A 20,844-nucleotide genomic window follows, 5' to 3' on the forward strand; every position below is an offset into this window, starting at 1 on the left:
ATACCACGATATAGCTGTGTCCGTTCTTGCTTTAGTATGAGTGGCCTACTTTCACCATATCTTTGAAAAGGCTACTAAATCTAAATCCTCATAATCCCACTAGCAATGTAAATTTGCATCATCCTCACCATTCCACAAAGCAGTCTATCACTTAACCACACCTGCTGAAGAATCTGCCTGTTCCTCCATGGCTGTTCTTCAGACCTTCTGATACTACAGAGACAAAACACTGACCACTTAACTGCCCCCTTCTCTGGGTACACCTCACACTGTTAATTTATCAAGAGAGAGGTGCGATTTCACATTACAGTTGCCATTGCAAATTAACGTATCTAGGTCTATTTGGTGTTATGATATAGTACGATTCTACATGACAGGCCCGTGTTTAACAGAGTAGATAGGTCAGGCTAGATTTTGTGGGTACTGTTCAGTAATATAATGTAATATATAATATAATGTGTTAGAAAGTACGCATTGGACGGTTAAGTTAAAGACTGAAAAATGGTATGGTAAAGGCCAATATAAGTATGGTACCACAAGGGACTAAGATTATGTATAGGAGCTTTTTTTTTTTTTTTGTGGGTGAAAACACCAATAAAAAGAGTAAAAAATAATAATAAAAACAAAAAAAGAAGGTGAGAGGAAAGGACATGGCTCAGAAATCTGTACTTGCACGTATCTCCTATATGTGTCACTGAATATGTTCAATTCCTTTCGGCACGTGAGGGTATTGTAAGACTAAAATTATAGAACAGAAATATCAACAGCATGTTTTTATACATACGTCAGCAATATGCGCTGATATTGCGAACTATCGTGTTTAAAGCAGCCTGTCACTCAGGACAACACTTTGCTCAGTTGAGACTGTAAGTACAGAATCCAATCAAACTTCCTCAATAGTCAGTCATGGTTGAACCGTATTTCAGCGTAACTCCGCAGTGGGGCGGTAAAAGCGCCACTTCGTCTGAAGAAACGGTTACATACAATTGTTAATAATCAGTCAGTTCCAACTTGGGAGAGGAGTACACGCGCACAGTGGAGCTGCACAGTAAGCATGACAATAAACACGTTAAATCAAGGGGGTAGCTATAAAGTACAGATGCCGTGCCTAACAAAGGTAGGTAGCTCATCGATATTTTTCTGCTTTTCCGCTTACTGTCTTCTGAAAGATTATTTAATGTCCATGTTATTTAGATGGTAGTTGACAACTGTGCATCACTGAGACACGTTTAACTATCGTACTAGTTTAATTTAGGTTAATTATTTTACCTTAGAATAAAGAGGCGTGCATTTAATATTTTAGGTTTCGAGGCTGTGTACGATCTCATTATTTGAGCCTCTGTTTTTGACTAATATGATGCAGTTATACTGCGCTTTAAACTATACCCTAATATAAGCTGTTCTCTTAGTGTATTTTTGCCTGTTTTTATTATGGGTGTTTAAAAGTTTTTTTTTTTGGTTATTATAATTCACAAATACTTTATGTAAACCAATATTTACTTTGTGTTTCTTGATAGTTGAAACAACTTTGGAAGCATGCATATAAAACACAAAAAGATCGTTTTCCAAAGGGTGGGGAAGCAATCAGGAAGAGGGGGAATTCTAGGAGTAATAATGACGGGGTATTTACAATCACCGCTTTTCACAGCACTGGCTGCACCGGGCTGTTCATAAATACGCCACAGAAACAAATCAGAGCAACTGATGTTGTGGCTTTGGTTGAGAGCTTGAGGTGGACAATATGTAAAAACCTTTTTTTTTTTACCCAGATGGAGCGAGTTATTGTGGCTATGCAAGACCCTGACATGGGGATGAAGATGAGGAACCAGAGACTTCTTATTACAGTCATTCCTCATGCCATGACAGGTGAGGCATGTATTCATTCTCTATGATTGCTTTTTAACATTGCATGGTATATATTCAGGGACTGTCTGTCCTAATGAGGTGTAGAACATCTCAGTGTTACCTGACACCTCATGTAAATTAAGTTTCCATTTTGTATATTATCAGATCGATATATATATATTAACTGGCAAAATATATTACTAACAAATAATTAAGCAAGGCATTCAGCAAATAAGAGCCGTTTTTGCTGTGGCATACAGGGTAGGGGAGAAGACACATTTTAATCCTTCTTCACCTGTATCCAAAAATAGCCTGTGCAAAAGCAAGCAGTTTATCAGTGGTATTCACTGAGGTGTTTTAAAGCAAAGGGGCACTACTGACTTACATAATTGTACAGGGCCTAAGCTTATGGAACAATACTGGGAAGATGGAAATATAGTAGTAAATAATCACGTAGCAAACAAACATATATCGAGAATGAGTCAAAGTGCTTATGTGAGTAAAAATGACAGGGCTGGGAGCACAGCAGTGTGTTGTGGAGGCTGTGACAATCTATTAGGAGAGGTGCAGGAGATGTGCTGAGGGAGATTGAGGAAAGGGAAGTTGACTCTCTCAGCGTCTTTCGCAGTGCTTCATTAATTACCCTAATGCCCGGAGACTGAGTCCGTCATTTGAGACACAGCATTCTGGGGGCCCTCATGACTTAAGGCATCATTGTAGCCAGCCCCCAGAATATGGTTCCTTTGTAATGTTCCATCTCAACACCTGTTTATGTCATGAAAACCAATAAGAGTCTAGCTCAGGTAATGTTGAGGGGGTGAAAACTCCCCTTCCTCCTTCAGATTTTAAAACATAATGAAAAAAGTAAGATCAGTTTTTGGCAGTATTTGCATTTATTTTATCACACAGGGCTTGTTTGACAAAGTCTGCAGGTGTATGACTGACACTTGCACTGGGAGACAAAATGTATGGTTTGGATGATAAACCGTGTTTTAGTGGCCTGATGCCCTAATAGTCATTTGGAAATATAATACTTTGGTTGTCCCGGGAAATGATGTGCATTAAGACTTCAGTCGATCTCCTTGAGCTCATTCTTGCAGTCTGCTCATCTCTCTTTGATTTATGCATTATTAGTGAGTTGCGCACAACTTAAATGGATTTTCTCCTTTGTATATCCCTAGGAAATGATATTGTGGAATGGCTGATTCAGAAGTATTCCATCACAGAGGAAGGTAGGAAGGAGACGGAGCTATAATTCAGCCTCTGATGGGATGGATTAAAGCGAGATCTGTCACAATGGAGCTTTTAGGGACCAGAATGGCCAGATGTGAGCCAAACAGAATTAGAACAGTGGTTAATTCTAAATATGCACATTAATGTAACTCATTCTGTAGCTCTATGAGGAAAAAATTAAAGCACTAAATCAGAGGGTGTGAGCATGTGCACATTGAGAGACTTTGTCTGAAGAGACAGAAACCCTACAATGGTGTTGAAAATGCTTTCAGTGTCTATGTTTCCAAAGCTTAATATGCACAATTATTTATAATTGCATTTAAAGTAATTTTGTTATTCTTAAAGGACTCATAAAAAGGATTTCCTATTGCTATGAAACAGTCAAGGACTTAGATGGGTCTTTATAAAACACAGTTGGTGTTATTTTGCATAAACACCCAGGGGTTTGTAATGATTTACTCAATTAGTTGATCTTATGTTTTGTGTCTTTTCATTAAATTGTGATCATGAGTAGGTCAGGTCTAGCACTGATCCAGATGTGTTGAATATGGTGTATCCTAGGTGTTTCCTTCACTGTCATTTTTCTGTGTTTTTCCTGCTGAGATATCCATATATCTGTAAAGTTATTGATCTATTTCTGTTGTGAGGCAATTAGTTCAGTGGTTTGGGAGTGAGAGGTGTTACATAATGGATGAGGACTTGTACATTTTGCAATATCTTGCTAAGATAATGGGGAACATCTACCTTGAAGGCATCAGATGTCTCCTTTTTTCTTGGAAAGCTCTTTGAATATCCTAAATGAAATACATTACGTACATGGAGGTATTACTACTACTACTACTACTACTACTACTACTACTGCTACTACTATTAGTACATGAGAATCTTCCTTACTGCCCAGCAACATCACTTTACTGTGTTTGGGGAGTGTTTGACTGGAGGTAGGAAGAGAAAGGGGAGCGAGCTATTAAATGGACAAGGTGCATAATCACATTGCTGAATCAACAGGATAATTAGAGGGGAGCTAATTAAAACACAGGGAAGATGAAAAGACACCTTTGCTAATGATTTTTAAAATGGAAGGATCTGCATAGTAAAACAGAAATACATATGAAAGGATTCATGCTAGCAGCTTCACGGGCCAACCAGTCACAGGCACTGAGGGCAGCAGGTGCTTTGCTCTAATAATTCTGGGCTGTTTCCACTGGCTTGTTGCTTCACTAAGCAGTGACTTCCTTGTAAACACCAGACATCCCCCAGAAGCCCTGTTGCTGTGCCAATGGGAAATCCCCCTGGGGAGCCCTGCGTGACTGTGGCGCAGACTGTGTCCACCCATGGGATTCAGGCCACACCCTCCGAAGGTCCATCCCAACCAATAACACCAAAGAGTAGCACCAGATGGTGGTTTCTCCATTACTCGAATTAATGCAAGCCCAGACATGGATGCTAAGTTGGTGCCGCTGTGGGCGTACTGTACAGTATGTGTACACATTTGCCGTGATATCCAATAACACGTTCAAGGCAGAAGGGATGGGTAAACATTTCAGAGAAAAATATGTTTGTGTTTATAGTGTGTGCATACGGTTCTATAATGAAATATTCACGTGGGAAGTCATTCGCATTACTTTTCCTCTGAAATCACGCGCAGGCTTTTTCCCTTATGTCATCCTCACAAAACATATAAAACACTATACCATGGTCATGGTACCATGGGAGTGTCCAAAACAAATAGTAATGTACTTTATTTCATTAAGGTGTGCAGCTATGGAAGCAGCTTCTAAACATTTCCTTTATTTTCAGAGGCATTACATGTGGGTAACCTGATTGTGAAGTACGGCTACATTTATCCTCTTAAGGACCCCAGGACACTTGTCCTCAGACCAGATGACTCTCCCTACCGTTTTCAGGTATACAGTTTGTGTCCTGTGTACAACAGGACCGGCATGCTTTACTGTGCTCTTATACTGATCTTAAGTACCACTGATTCTAGTTCAAGAGGAAAATTACTTTTATGCTGGTGATCTGTGTGCTCACAGGGAGAAAAAAAAATCTTAGAAGGGATTTTTTGCAATCCCACTGAATGCATTTGATTTTTCTGTGCATTTTGCTCATTTTCTTGTGAAGACTCCATACTACTGGACTACAGATAAATGGCCTGCCTCTGAGTTGGACTATGGTGAGTCCCCATTACTGGCATTAAATGAGGAATTATTTTAATATTTGCTTTTAGTGAAATAATCTGATGTGGAAAGGAATTATTTCTGATTCAACTGCTCTTTTTTCATGTGTAATACAGCTATTTATTTGGCAAAGAAGAACATCCGCAAGCAAGGAGAACTGATAGACTATGAGAAGGTAAAACTGAACTCTCTGAGTGTGCCTTTTTAGGAGCAAAAATGTTTGCTGGGTCTGACCATACTCATGAAACATTTACCACTTTAACCTAGGGTGAGATGAAAAGAATGCTACAATTCTTTAGACTAGAAAAGTTAAATCATATCAAAATTGTTTTTATAACATACAGAGAGATCAGGTCAGATTGCTTTTTTGGCAGAGAACACAAAAGATGCTTTATTTTACCATCATAGTGTTGAAGCCCTGTCACGCCCTTCACATCACATGGTCAGCATTGTAACAAAGTTTATTCTTCTGACATGTGTAGATGTTTTTCAAGCATTATAAGCTTGTTGTAACATCACCACAAGCCCTTCAGTGATCCCTTGAGACCCCTCTGGAAATATCTTCTAGCCTGATAGAAGTGAATACTTCCTCTTTTTAGTGACTGCAAGCCATTTCTTATGTAAGTTGGGTTACTGGAAGTAGGACACTGGTGGGTGAATCATTCTACTCAGGTACATTTAACAGGGAGCATTCCTGCATACCTTCCCATACAGATTGTCTTTTATATTCTTGTGTAGGAAAATTACAATCAACTGCACAAGCGGATTAACCATACCTGGGACTTTGTGGTGATGCAAGCCAGGGAGCAGATCAGGTAAACCCATCTTTCCTTTGCTTTGACATTTGTGCTGCTTTTGCCTCCGGTAAGCTATGTACTGAAACTTCCAAGCTTTGCAACTTTTGTAAATTTGGTGAATATGCAAAACTTAAGATAGATATTGAGAGATGATGGGTCTGAAATGAAATGGTCTATATAAACTCTTTGATGGGGATTGTGTTCAGGCACTTAGAATTTTACAGGGGGAGAGAGTTGTGGGTACCACAAATACAGTATAATTATGTATACTTTTTTTATGTGTAAAACCGTGTTTCCTTCCGACCAGGGCAGCTAAGCAGAGGCGGAAGGCTGACCGCATTGTGTTGGAATGCCAAGAGCAGGCATACTGGCTCGTGAACAGACCCCCAGTAAGTCCCACATCCTCCCCTCTCTATCAGCCAAGTGTCTATGTGCAGAGCTGTGATCCAAGTAGAGCCGAGCATTTATAGGATGCATTTGATATGAGAGGACCTCATCCCCCTTATGAATTGAGACGAGAAACAGGACAGGGAAACATTGTTACAAAATTGTTTTTATGCATATTATTTATGTCCTGTCCCAGTGGAGTGGCAAATTCATTCTGAACTCACTAAATTTATATGACGCATGGTACACATTGCAGTCTCACTGCAGAGATAGGTTTGTTCAGAATGCATCTTCTCTCCAACTACATCCAGCCATAGTTTTCAATTTAACTTTATAGCCTCAGTTCATTTGCATTATACTTGTGCCAATAAAAGGTTACCTTTCTGTCTTTAGTTTCAAATAAAGTAAACATGTCAGATTCTTTAAAGATAATGCAGAGGTACTGGTTCGGGAAGGTGGGGGTTGCATTTCAAAGGGATGACATCACTTTTTTTGCCTTGTGTTGTACCATGATTATGAAATATTCAGTTTGTCAGTTAAAAGCATAACACATGACATCTGGCTCGGAAAAAAACAGGAGCAGAAGAGGCAGGAGGAGTGGGGGTGGGCAGGGAGGGGAATAAAAAAGTATGCTGTCTCTCCCTCTGCATGGGAGCTCGTAAATAAAGCAAGAGGATTGTATGAAATAAAGGGACAGGGGAGACAAGTATGTATTGCTGGAGAGAAGCCTGGCTCCAGGGCAAAGCACAGTGCAGTGCACTGTGCTCCACCACTCACCCCTCTCCTGGCACATGGAGCCAGTCAGCAGCCAGCTGGACCCCTGTCTACGTGTGACTTTTTTTTACCCTTATGTCCTAAATATTTCTCAGGAACCCCCCCTAAGAAAGGAGCTGTCAGGACTGAGGATGTGAGAACTCAGCTGAGTGAGGGAGTGCCCTGTCTCCTAGCTAGCTCACACACAACATGGGTATTGCACAACCCTCCCTGCCTGTATCTAGTGTATCATGGGCATATGAAAATAAAGAGACTATATTTAGCAGCAGATCATTATGTACATCAAGCCAAGGAGTCTACCCTGTTCTTGCCTGATGGCATGCAAAAAGAGGATGTCGCATGAGGTCAAAACTACAGAACTATTCGAGCCATTTTAGCGCAGGATAAAGGGATTTAAATAGCATTCATGTGGCTTTTGTCGTCATATGCTGACAAATTTCTCTCCAGTGCCATGCGACCCACAGCATCAGCCCCTGCAGCAGTGATTCTTTTTAATAGCATCTATTTTAAGTCAGTACAGATTCTGATGCTAAAGAAGCTTTTATCTCTGGCTGGCGCATGCCAGAGAGCCTCCAGATTGCCGGACGAGAGAGCCTGTGAGACAGACCCACTTCCATCTACTCCTCTAAGCCGAGCCACTACACAACCCATTAAGCTCCTAGTGATCCCTGGGAAATATTAACCATAAATCTAGATCAAAAGTCCAGGTTTTAAGCTCTCTCCTGTAGATCAATCTGCCATTTAATTTCTTACAAATGTTGGGTGGGGATGTTAATGCTCAGTGCATAAAACAGTCTATTTAGCAGACATTTCACCAGCTGAACAGGGGAGGCTGTGTACATGACAAATGGCCACATCAGTCAACAACAGGACAAACTATTCTGTGTGGGAGGCCAGCTTCCAGTTTGTGTCTGCACACGCCATCTGTATTTGTTTTAATTCAATATTAGATATGTTTAATATTAAATCAAATCACCTTGGTCTGCAACTAAATTATGGTTGTGACCAGATATTATGCATACAACGTTGACAAGACATTCTACTGTACACAGCAATTCTGCAATCATCAGTACTAGGAACTGTGAACTTATGAGCTATGTTGTGTGAAAGAGGAAGATGTGAAATAACAGTACTTTTATGACTGTGGTTCAATTTCAAGTTATACTTGCTTTTTATTGTGAGGAGACGCATACTGAAAGCAAATTTTTAATATTATAAATCCAAATCTCTCAAAACAGGAAATGAGTGAAATGGATTTGTCTAAACAGAATTCATCACAATATTTTCTTTTGAATAGAACAGTCATAACCTCTTAGACTCCATTCCACTGCTTCCATTTTTGTCATTCTCATTTGCATTCAGTCCTCCAGCCGTTACAAAAATAGGCATATCCACAAGCTGATGTATATTAATACAATGATATCTATAAATGAATCCAAAAGAAAAAAATGCTGATTGATTTTATTTGTGCTGTGTATTTGTGATCTATCTAGCCAGGTGCATTTGACATCCTTGAACATGGACCAGAACGAAGAAACTGCTTCAGCTCCCGAGTGCAGCTGGTCAGTAAGAGGAATTTGTTCATGATTTCCCATCAATCAAGCACGTTCCCAGTACCCAGCCACCAAATTAACTATCATTTACAGCATTCAAGTCCAATACCGTTATCAATTTCACTGTAATAACTGTAATTATAGTACCCCTACAATAAACCCCTACATTTATGTGTATATAATATGAGACTGTTCTCCTGAGTGGTTTGTTCCAGCGAGTGAGTTTTTGGCTTTTGCTTTCAGTAGTTGATAGTTTACTAATGGCAGTACGACCTAGCTTGCTTTGTACTAGAAAAGGGTCCATTGTCTAACAGTAGTGCATGCAGCACAGATGTCTTGTAAATAGCTGGCTTTTAAATGTACCTCTTCTCTCTCAACTGTAGGGTATAATTTGGAACATATAGCCAGTTATTTCTTGGAGAAAGAACTTAGAGTATATATCTGTTACTTGCTGTATACTTATATGAATATTTTACCATACGTGTCCCAAAGCTTTCAGTCAGTGTTGTGTTATGTTCTAGCTATTTAGAATACTTATTCATTAACTAAGCAGACTTTAAGATTTTGGACTAACTGTTTAATATTGTTGAGCTTTATTTCTGTTTCCTTTTGCATTCTGCTCCCTGCAAAAGTAAGTACACCATCAGACACATTCATTTTATATTAAAGCGAAGTGGGAGTTTTAATTCTCATGTTTTCCTTCCAACAATGAGGGAAAACTTTTAAAAAACATAAAACCCTTTTTTCTGTGTTGCTTGCCTCCCTCTCCAGAAAAGAACAGTGAATACTACAAAACAGAGGTGAGTCTTAATATCTAGGTAATAGGTTAGAACAAGAAAGATGAATTTATGGAATTAATACTTTTTAAATGTTTTGAGAACCTTGCCTATAATTAAAGTGAAAACAAGCAAAGAACTACAGAACATATTTGGGAGGTCTGTTAACTGCACACAATTTCCTCTCTATTTTTGTGTTGCTGCATGTGTTGGATGGGTCCAGATTGAACAGTGCAAAAAGGCCCTGTTACGAACCCGGGTCAAGTCCTCAATCTGCCTAGAAAGGTAAGTCTCCAGACTGCCTTTTCCCAGAAGCCAGCTGACGATATCGTCAATCTATGACCATGTTTAACAGCCTCCAACAATGTCACTATGTATCAGACTGGATTTCTTTCAACTGAGGAATTATACTGTGATTTGCCTTCTTGTTGTGTTTGTGTACTAATGCATCTAATGCTCAGTGCAAGGGAGTGAGCCTTCCTGGCCTAGATTCTCCCTCCACTTTACAGAGCTGCTCAGGCATGTTAATGGTACAGCAAATGGACTTTTATTGCCATTGACAGAGATGCTTTTTTAATTCATAGAGGTATTTTACCACAGGAGGCAGCCTTTTGTTTTTTACTTTGGCCTTGTGTGGCCTCCCTGTTCTCATTAATACATTGGTACAGAAACTTTACAGTTACTGTTGAGGGGATCAGGACACTGATAATTTTTTTCACTTTTAGAATGCAATATTTTACACTCTTTTAGGAATTAAATCCCAGAGTGGTTGATGTATTTATCATTCAGGGAGCTCATTGTGTTGTGTTGTTGGTGTTGCTTTCAGCTTTGTCAAATACAGTGATCAGTATCAGGCCCATGACCCCATCATGCAAGGATGCCTTCCCAGCAACCCCTGGATAACAGATGACATCACACACTGGTCAATGAATTCAGATATGTGAGAATCATTCATTCCCAATTTCAGTTCTTACCATGCTCAGTGATACTCATTGAATGTCATTTATTGCTTTGCTGTGTTCACCTCTGGATGCTAGAGCCCACATGCATCGTGTGCTAAATATACTACTACTCAAGCAAGCAGCAGGGATCATCGACGAAGGACTTACTTACAGCATTTACAAGTCTTTGTTACATCATTCATGTGGATAGACGATGCCCATGGAGGTCTGCATAGTTTACACACAATGAAAGTAAATGTGTAAATTATTACACATTTACACAGCTGGACAACTTACACAGCTGGACAACTTACTGAAGTTGTTTACCCTTGTTTATTTTTGTTTCATAATTCATTTTATACTATGTATATAATCATAGCACAAGCATGATAACTTCTCCATCTCACTACTCATTTATTTATTATATGACAGCTACAGAAATACTGCACAACGCATAATTGCACAAACTTCTTTCTATTTGTTGTATTTTATACCTCTCTATTTATTTTATTCAATTTATTCTTTTGTTGTTTTTGATGTGTGCAGGACGGTGCAGTTGTGACACTCAAATTTCCTTCGGGATTAATAAAGTATTTCTTATTCTTATTCTTAAGTAGTAGAAAGACCCCACTAACAATATGTTCTTTTTCATTTGTCTTTTTTTGCAAATGGTGTGCATTGGTGTGTCTGTGCAGGGTGAGCACCCCAACCAAGCTAAGGGTGGAGCGCTGGAGCTTTAGCTTCATGGAGCTCCTGAATGACCCCATGGGACGCCACGAATTAATGCAGTACCTGGAGAAGGAGTTCAGCGGTCAGCATCACGCCCTGTGCACTAAACACCATCTGCAGCAGAGAGGATGAGCAGATGGAAAAACAAAAAAGCCTTTCCATGGTTCTTCCCATTCTGCATTTGTGATTTTCCCTGTGAGAATGGGAGCCATGCTTTCTCAGACTCAGATTGCCCTTGTTATTTTAATTGATTTTGTTCATTTAAAAAACAAAATTTAGTAATTTAGTAAAGTCTCTTCTTTAATAATTGCGGCATGTGCAATTATTTTTCATCAGCGGAGAACCTCTGTTTTTGGGAAGCATGCGAAGACATCAGACATGGAGAAAGCTCTAAAATTGTACAGAAAGTAGAGGATGTCTACAAGTAAGTTTTTAAAAATAATCACACTCATATTGTTCAGAAACAGTCTTCTCCACAGCACTGCTCTTGGCTTTAATTTTGACATTCTAACATGCATGTAATGTGTGGTATATTGTTCTTTAGCTTTGTCATACCTTACAGCTGATGAAAATAAAATTGTAATTCACTACTTAAGCTTTGTCTTGTCAGGATTCTGAGGTGGTGTGGTCATTCTGCAGGCTATTCCTCGCACCAGGGGCTACCAGATGGGTAAATATTGACAGCAAGACCATGGAGAAGACGCTAGTGGGCATTAGGACTCCACACCGGTTTGTTATGGACGATGCTCAAATGCACATCTACTTTCTGATGAAAAAGGTAGGAGTGCACCCTCCAATTTATAAGCAGTGGTCCATTCAAGAACCGTATAGTTAATTAAAGAACCTGCATTACCTTTGCCATATTTGACAGTTACCTTTGCCATATTTGTTCTTCTCTACAAACACCTACTTATGTCAGAAGACACTTCTTTCAGTTGTATATTTAACCGCTCAAATACTCAGAAGTAGGGTTGGGAACCGAAACTCGGTTCCAAATTAGAACCGAATCCAAAATGCCAAGTACCAGGTACCCTAAAAAAAAAAAAAAAAAGAATTGCGGCTCTGCTTATTGGTTCCTAAACGCGATAACCCTTTATTATTGCAAACTAGTTAACTAGTGAACTGCAAACTGCTAGTTCCTGCTGTAACCTGTGCTGACTAAATCCTTCGTCTTACCTTCAGGATTCCTATCCCAGATACTTAAAGTCTGATCTCTACAAGAATATGCTTGCGAAAGCCATAGTGCCACAGGAGACCAAGAAAAGGTAAAAAAAAGAACAACTTGAATTTTTATTCTCACTTCTGCTCTTTTCCTCTGAGAATGAAAGTCATGGTGACGGTATCTCTCTGTACCTATCTGTCAATTACTGGGGATTGATATGTGCTCTTATCTGTAATGTAAGTCAAGTGCTTGTTCTCAGTTTTATTGTCCACCATCAACAAGTACACAATAAGTTGTTACTGGTTTAAGGAAGGGGAAATTGTTTGAAAAGGTTAGTTATTATATTGAAAATATGAACTTGTGACCAGTCTCCTTTCTGCCTAAGTGTCTTCCCCTTCATGAGACGTCAGCGCCACTCCAGCCCCAGTCCTGCACTGGCGTCCCACAGTACAGAGGAAGATGGGAAGGAAAAGCCTGCAGGGTCATCGGGGAATGGAGCAAGTGCGCCAGCAGCAACTCCCTCTGGAACTGTTTCTCAGGTGTGAATGCACCCAGCTGCCCTCCCATACTGGTTTGTGAGGGGAGGCTTTTCTAAAGGCTGGGAGGAGGATTTCAGATCTTGCCGCACTCAATGGCATTGTTATTCTTTTGATCAAATGATGAATTTATCTTATTTAAAATATTGGTCATACTCCAGTTCATAAAAAAAATAAAGCTGGTTTGATGTTGGAGACAGCTGACCAAAATATTTAATTTTTTTATGTATGCAAGGAGACTTTTGTACCTATAGTTGGATGTCGACTAGTTTCTCATGTTTGTGTTGTAGAGATTGGCATTACATTTCAGCACTCACGGGCTGTATATACCGGTGCATGTAGATTGTTATGCAAATATTTATGAAATATTCCGAAGTTAAAATACATGGATATATACATCGATTGCTACAGAGCTCTGTTCCTGGATAAAGAGGGAACGTGTTCCTGCATGAAGAAGGAACCCTGAGTGAAATAGCTATCTCTTAAAGATGTGGAATCTATTCTAGAGCATTATCAGTAAGTACAGAAAAACAGAAAATAATTCAGAAAATCTTCTAAGAAGAATGAGCAATACTTGAAAATATTATCCTTAAGGATGAGATGAGATGCATATGCTGGATTGATAACAAGTGGTGTTTTGAGTCCATGGCTGTACAAAGGTCACTCATGAAATCAGGGCTTGGATGTGTTTCAATATGAACACCACTCAGTTCAGAAATAGGACTCAGAATAAATGGCTAAAACATGCACAACGTTTCAATTTCCATCAGTGAACAAACATAAAATGTATAAGACTTTTGCACAGCAATGTATATATACACCATAGATTTAAACACATTAATTGTAATATACAAGAATTACAATATTTGTTCAGCATAGTTATACATGTGTCTCTGGCACATCTTTGAGTTGAACCATTGTGAATCATCGACAAGTTGATCAATGTCAAATACTTTGACCTATTAACAGTTTTCTGGAAAAATATTGTAGCTTCTTCCTCTCTTTCAGCACACATAACGGGATGAATGGATGGAATATTTCTGCACTCACTAAATTCATTTTGTGGTCTTGTGGTTGGTTTGCATGTACTTCACTTTGCAATGCTCTGGGTTTTTATGCAATTTGTTAATGCACTATCGTGCACCACATCACAATAAACCAATTGACTTTGAGTGCATGGAATGGTCAGTATGAGACACTTTCAGCATGTATAAAGTAATGCTTGACTTTTAAATAGTAGGCTACGAATTGTTCTGTTTTCCTTCTCCACCTACACAACAAAATGCATGTATATTAAGAGGGCTGAGAAAATGTATCTATTCATTCAAATGATAGGTACGTAAGACGGAAGGCATGTATCACGTTTGTTTAACTTGTTTTATGTGCATATTTTACCATCTTTAACCATCTTGCTGTGCTCATGAAAGCAGGTTTTGTGAATAGTGCAATATGCTGATGTAAAAAAAATTCTGTGTGAAGGTAAGTTTTGATTTCATCTCTCCACCAATCATTTATCAGTGAAAACACACTACACCCAGCTCACCACTGTTTTCAAGGAGCCCACTGTTACACTGCACTCTGTGGTTATGAATAACATTTTAAGCACAGACCAAAGTACAGATATTTCATTAAGGGCTGCTGTTCCCTGATGGGTTCTGACCTTTTTGTTGCTTTCTGCCTCTTCTGTCTCTCTCTCCCCTCTGCTACAGCTATGCCTTTTCTCCCACCCTCTGGTCATGTTCTCAGCCTCCTCCTTCCCTCCAGGATCCTCTAACCTGCCCCAGTCTCCTGCCCAGCTTCAGCTCCCCCTCTCTCAGCATCAGTTACCCTAAGAGGCTCTCCCTTCTTCCTCCTGTGCTTCGCTACTGTTTTTTTTTTTAAGCTATAGCCTTTTTACTCAAGTGGATTATGCCTTTTCACTTTTGCAATACTTTATGTTCACTTATAAAACACCCTGCACCATACACCAATAAGGGCTTTTGTATTAAGAGAGATTGGCAGAGAATATGCAAGAATCACAGATGTGTTAAATGAAATGTCTGAAAATGTTCAGACATTTCAACTGAACAATTCAATTCAACCGAAACAATGCAAGGGTGGCTGGTTACCTCCTTCTGGTGACAGAAGAGATGCACTAACCTCTCTCCCTGAAGACAGTGGGCATGTATTCACCAAAATAATTAGAGCAATTTCAGATGTTCCTAAATAGTCATGATTTCATGACTTTTCGAGTAATCACTCAAAACCATCATACATGACAGATCTAGTCACAGATTACAGCCATTGAGATACAAATGTATCAAATGTCAATAACTGTACTTTGGGAAGCAATAATTCACAAGAATAACAGAGGTGACGTTAAAGAGGTAAAGAGCAAAGGAAACCCAGACAGCCAGAAGATTGTTATCATGTGGAGGGGCATTCCTGAGCATTCTTTTCACATTATCAATGTGCTAAAATACCCTTTGAGACTTTCTCACCCTGATGCAATGATGTGACAGTGGTGGATTAACACAGGTTGATCCTGTGATTAGCATGCAGATGAATGCTAAATTCCTACAAACATTACACATACAGCAGTTGGGAGGTGATGGAATTCCTTTTGGGCATATTAGTGTCAAAGAGGTTTCTGTTGAGCATTATAGTATTTTACTGTCATACCAGAATAAAATTTTCATAAACATACAAAGCTAGTAACAATAACCCTTTCCTTAATTTTACCAATAAAATCTTTAACTATTGTTTGAAATTAGAATGCATTGCATATAGAATATATTGCCATTTTAGAGCATTGTGTAATTTTCCTTATAATGTCAATATAGGAAAGCATTTATAATGAATGTGTTTGAATTGGCACTGAGCAAACAGACATGTTGCCAAGCGACAAAACAACAAGACATTACTACAAGTAAATACTACTAAAGTATTGGCAAGCCATACTACTTAGACTATGAATTGATATAGTGTATATGCCAGTATATAATACAGGGCGCAGAACCACTGAACATCTGATCTGATACTGATTTGATAACATATCTTAGGGTCTGATATTTTATATATAATATATGATATCAGATAAACCTTTTTTAATCTTAAAGGATCATTCATTGACCTCAGCCAGCTATTCATTAGTACAGGAAGTTTTATTAAAATGACATGGCTACATAATACATGACTCCAGCGTAAGTAACCTTGTATACCAGACTGACATGGCATCAGTCAGATCATTAGGTTTTAAACATTGACAGCATGGCATTTTTATTGCAAGTTACATTACAAGTTGTCATGTTTGCTAATAGCGCTATCCCAACAAAATAAATCAACATTTTGAGTGTATGTGTTTTAGAACAGGGACCGTCTTGCTCTGTAATTAACTTAAAATAAGCATTGGACACACGACTCACACTGCATTGAGAATACATTCATGTTGACAAGTGTATCATTTTTTTCTATTGTCACTGATATATGATTGCTTGATAATCTGTGTTCAACACTGTTGCTAAAGCTTTGTTGCTATTTTGATGTGGAGAATGATGTCCCAAAATTATCACAAAACATCCACACTTTCAACTTCAATATGCAATTAGAGTCACATTCAAAATATGGAAAGCTGTTGTCAAAAAAGTGAGGGTTGTGTGGAGAAAAAAAAAGTCACAAAAAGTTTAAATCATTGTATTTACTGTACTCAGTGACCATGCTTTTGTGAATCTAGCCCAATTGCCATTTTTCTGTCAGCTCTGTCAGTTCTGTAACCCCTCCCATCATCCCTGTTATCATGCTGTGCTATGAATTGAGAATGTGGCTTTAGAATCACAATGACATTAACACACGTATTTACTTTGAAATTCTTCAGTTTCCCTGTAGGTGGCACCCATCACCAAGTCTAACCTCCTGTTTTTGTCTGTGGTACTATTATCAAAAGTTCCTGAGACCCTGCCTCTTTTCAGTGAGAGCACATAATGACTGGGTATTGGACTTCATTAATAGATCTGATAGGTCATTCTTTTCACCTTATAATATAACCAGGTCATTGTACCACTTTTCAACTGAATTTCTCTGCTCTGAAAATAAGCATATTTAAATTTTATGAATCTACAAAAACTGCAATAATTGCTGATAATTAGTAAATAATAATTAGTAAACTAATTAGGAAATAATGCAGTACCCTGCTTTGAAACCCTGATATATTAATGGATCTTAAAGTGATAAATGGCACTGAATGTGGCTCTGTGCTTTCACATCCACCATTATGTAATCCCTCAGACAATGTGCACTCAGTTTGAGCTTAGCCCCTGTGGTTACTTAATACCACATTTGAAACAATCTGCAGACTTTTCTCAAATTAAATGATTATGCTTTTAAGAGAAGAACAAATAATCTCACAGAATGCTCTAGATGACAATTTTGATTAATACAAAAAAAAAGATTTTAAAAAATCTCTTTTGATTGTTGTATTGTTGTATGTACTTTAAGAACATTGTGTATACTATTTTTTTTTTGCATATCAGTCCAAACCTGCACATGCACATTGCTTGAGGACAATCTACAATGAAGGTAAATTCATCTACAATGCCTTACTGTTATATTTTGTTCCAACCAAATTAATACAATATTTACACTGGGACATTTTGTATAGACTTTGACAGAGGTCAGATCAGGATAAGGATTACAGTATTTTCACTAGGTTATCAGGAACACTATAACATAGCATACTACATAGCTAACTATTTTGAAGGCCACAGGTCCTCTCAATACTATTTAACTCACGATTCTCACAGCCAACACAGGCTTTTTGCTTGGTGCGGACAAAATGTCACAGTGGCACTGTGCCAGGGAAGCACTCTGAATCATTGTGCAGGACCCCGCTGCAGAGGATTAAGTGTAATCTACCAATCCGATTTGTTTGTTCGCAATATTCTAATAAACCTGGACCATGGGTCTGCTGCACATCACCTGACTAAATACCTCGTGTGCATTGTTATCATCAGGGGATTGCAACTACTATATGCATGAAGGCGCATACATCTCTTTTGATGAAGGAGGCAGCACGTGCATAATTTGGTATGCTTGGGCGATTTTGATGTTTGGCACCATGTCACAGCAGTGTAGGTATATATGTTCCTTAATGCTGGAAAAGAATAATGATTTCATTACCTTCCAAAATAAACTGAAAACAATTTCATAAAATACATTGGACAAAGAAAAAGTAGCAATAAAATGGTAGTTGCTTAAAACTGAGAGCTCCACGTTTTTGAAATGTTTAAAAAATGTTAACAGTAAATGTAACATTTTGTAACATTCTACAATCATAAAAACATGACACAAACCAGTGAATATTATTTTTTTGAATACTGAATGCTACATAGGATTTTTAAACATATCTTTTATGATATACATTTATACATTACATATACATTTATTTATGTTTTTAGAGCTCACACTTTCAGTAGTGTTGGAACATTTTTTCCTCATTTAGCCAGAATTTTTTAGTATTCACTGGACCATTTTGATACACACCCTCAATTAACAGAAACTTCAAACAAATTCACTGGCTGTTATTTCTGTCGTATTGCCATTTTTCATTAATTATCCTGACTTTATATAAAGTAATTCACTGTACAATTCAATATGCCGTCAGTAATACTGCATTTAAATCAAACGGCTACACTACATTTAGGTGTAATGATTTGTGTCTTTTCGCCTTTCATCTAGACAACAGTGAATGCTGTGGTGAATATTTTTCTGCCACTCTCCCTTGCTGATTTGATAATGTCATCCCTGGAATGGAGGGATATATTCATGTATACAGCTGCATGAAGACCCCCAGTCCAATATATTGTACATTATCAATGCCTTGTCTTAAAAGGTTTGTTCAGTACATTTTCAATTACGTTTTCAATCGGAGGCTGTTTTAATTTTTTGTCAAAACTTAAAACAAGACAGGATAATTCAGAAAAAGAATATATTTATTACATATCTTTCGTCTTTAACATGTATATTTGGAACACAAAGCTGATCGAAACAATGACAACAACAGCACAAAAAGTATTTCAGTAGTATTCATATCCTTCATGTGAGGTATCTGCTCTAACCAGTTGTACTGACATCTTTGGTCTGCAGCTGTTTCACATTACAGCTGCAAAACCAGTATCACGGATAATTTCCTCAATATACATTAAAATAAAGTACAGGTTCTTGGAAAACAAGAGTTATGGAGACATTTGGCCATACATGACAGCCAGTGCAAAACTTCTGATGAATTAGAAGGTGATTAAATCAAAGCCCAACATGGTTTGGTTTGGCCATAACTTTGAAAAGTGAGATTTGACTGGTGTACTTTTGTCATACATTAATCAGCAGTCAGCAGTACTACTGCCATTACCTATAAAGTTATGGTCAAACAGCTTTACACTTTGATTTAACTGGCCCCTTGGTTTGCTTACATGAAATCACATCACCAGAAGGCATTACATTAAAATGTAAATGTACAGTATCCTTATTATTAAATTTCAACAGTTGAACTGAAATCAAACCATAGTACAATCATTCATTTTAAAACTATGTGTTTTTGATCATTTAAAAAATAAGCTTACCTGGTTACACCAATTTAAACAATTATTGTGCAATATTATAATGCAAGACTAGAAGCTCCCATTAAAATCATGCAAGACACCACTGCCCCGCAGAAAAAGCAAAGTGCCCAGTTACTTTATTGCTTAGACTGAAATGAGGTCCTGATGAATTATCCATTTTTACAAGGGAATACACATACTTTGAAACAGACAGCATACATTCTTCTCCATTACTGTTTAGATACTCATTCAAACAAATAAAACGTTTCAGCATTTTTCTGTAGCGAAAGGATTACTTAAAAAACAAACCTTACGGACCATGAGAAAGAGGTCAGCAAAGCCGTAACAGTAGGCTATCGTACCTGGAAAACAAAGTGACAGGCATAGAGTTGGAAACCTCAAGCAGTTTTCACAAGCTGGAAGTCTGGAAACTATCCAGGGAATAATGCCTATGATCAAAGCTGAAAAAAAACATACTATTTAGTCAAGTTATTGCTAAACTTCAATAACAAAAAAAACAAACAAAAAACAAAACACCTCAACATGGTTTGATACAAGCAGGTGTAGCTCAAAATGTTTAAACACAGAGCTTTTGCCTACTCATGAACTGGCTTTCCTCATGAGAATATTAGAGCCCGACCGATTTTAGGATTTTTAATACCGATTTCAGTTTTTGAGGATTTTAAAATCAGATAATGATATATCGGCCGATATGGTTATGTGTAGTTATTTAAGGGTCCTCACCAAGATAACATGACATAATGTAGTCTAAAAATAAACTTGTTTTATTGTCATAAATAGTACTTTGAACAAAAGTACAAAATATATTAAAGTTTTGATAAATAAGAGGCAAATGTATAAAAACACAAAAAAGTTAAAATATCATGCCATCTTAAACTATGCAGTTAATTGATACAGTGACCTACAGTAAATGTTGCTGTTGAATGCATAATAGTACATGACTGTCTGCAACGAGGACTTGCGACTTTATGATTTCACACTACACGTTTGAAAGAGAAGCTAGATAACTTTGTTTGGCTACCAAGCCATGTTAGATACTTGTTCAGCTTACGTTTATTTACGTGTCCCCTCTGGTTTAATCCTTTCGCATGTAACCTATTTTTAATGCTATGCAGTGTGTGTGTTACATGGTTTGTTAAGTTTTCATTAGTGTTATTAAGCTTCTCATAGTTTTCAGTTAGCATTTGCTATATTTATTAGAGTTAAATCTCTTAAATTTCCTCAAAGCTAAAATTAGTTAGAATTTCTCCAATCTACTGTTCTAATTGCACCAGTCTTAGCATACACGCTAAATGGCTAATCACACCAGTGTGGCCCTACGCACGAAAGGGTTAATAA

General features: G+C 37.9%; 1 protein-coding gene across 1 annotated transcript; it reads left to right on the forward strand.

Moving 5' to 3' along the window:
- Positions 1 to 1,054: 1,054 nt before the first annotated feature.
- Positions 1,055 to 14,745, forward strand: rgs11 (regulator of G protein signaling 11). The gene is made up of 18 exons (XM_036530892.1): positions 1,055 to 1,117; positions 1,770 to 1,866; positions 3,027 to 3,077; positions 4,879 to 4,985; positions 5,203 to 5,254; positions 5,375 to 5,433; positions 5,997 to 6,073; positions 6,363 to 6,444; positions 8,710 to 8,782; positions 9,541 to 9,569; positions 9,769 to 9,830; positions 10,372 to 10,485; positions 11,182 to 11,297; positions 11,552 to 11,639; positions 11,855 to 11,993; positions 12,398 to 12,480; positions 12,763 to 12,916; positions 14,623 to 14,745. The coding sequence occupies exons 1-18, from the start codon at positions 1,055 to 1,057 to the stop codon at positions 14,743 to 14,745; spliced, it is 1,569 nt and encodes a 522-aa protein (XP_036386785.1).
- Positions 14,746 to 20,844: the final 6,099 nt, after the last annotated feature.

This window comes from Megalops cyprinoides, chromosome 1 (genome assembly GCF_013368585.1).
Source record: "Megalops cyprinoides isolate fMegCyp1 chromosome 1, fMegCyp1.pri, whole genome shotgun sequence".
NCBI lineage: Eukaryota > Metazoa > Chordata > Actinopteri > Elopiformes > Megalopidae > Megalops > Megalops cyprinoides.

Excerpts from the sequence above, each read along its gene's own strand:
- rgs11 (XM_036530892.1), top strand. The coding sequence starts at position 1,055 with ATGACAATAAACACGTTAAATCAAGGGGGTAGCTATAAAGTACAGATG. Across the intron at positions 12,481-12,762 it reads CCACAGGAGACCAAGAAAAG|TGTCTTCCCCTTCATGAGAC; the intron begins GTAAAAAAAAGA and ends TTTCTGCCTAAG. Across the intron at positions 12,917-14,622 it reads CCTCTGGAACTGTTTCTCAG|CTATGCCTTTTCTCCCACCC; the intron begins GTGTGAATGCAC and ends CCTCTGCTACAG.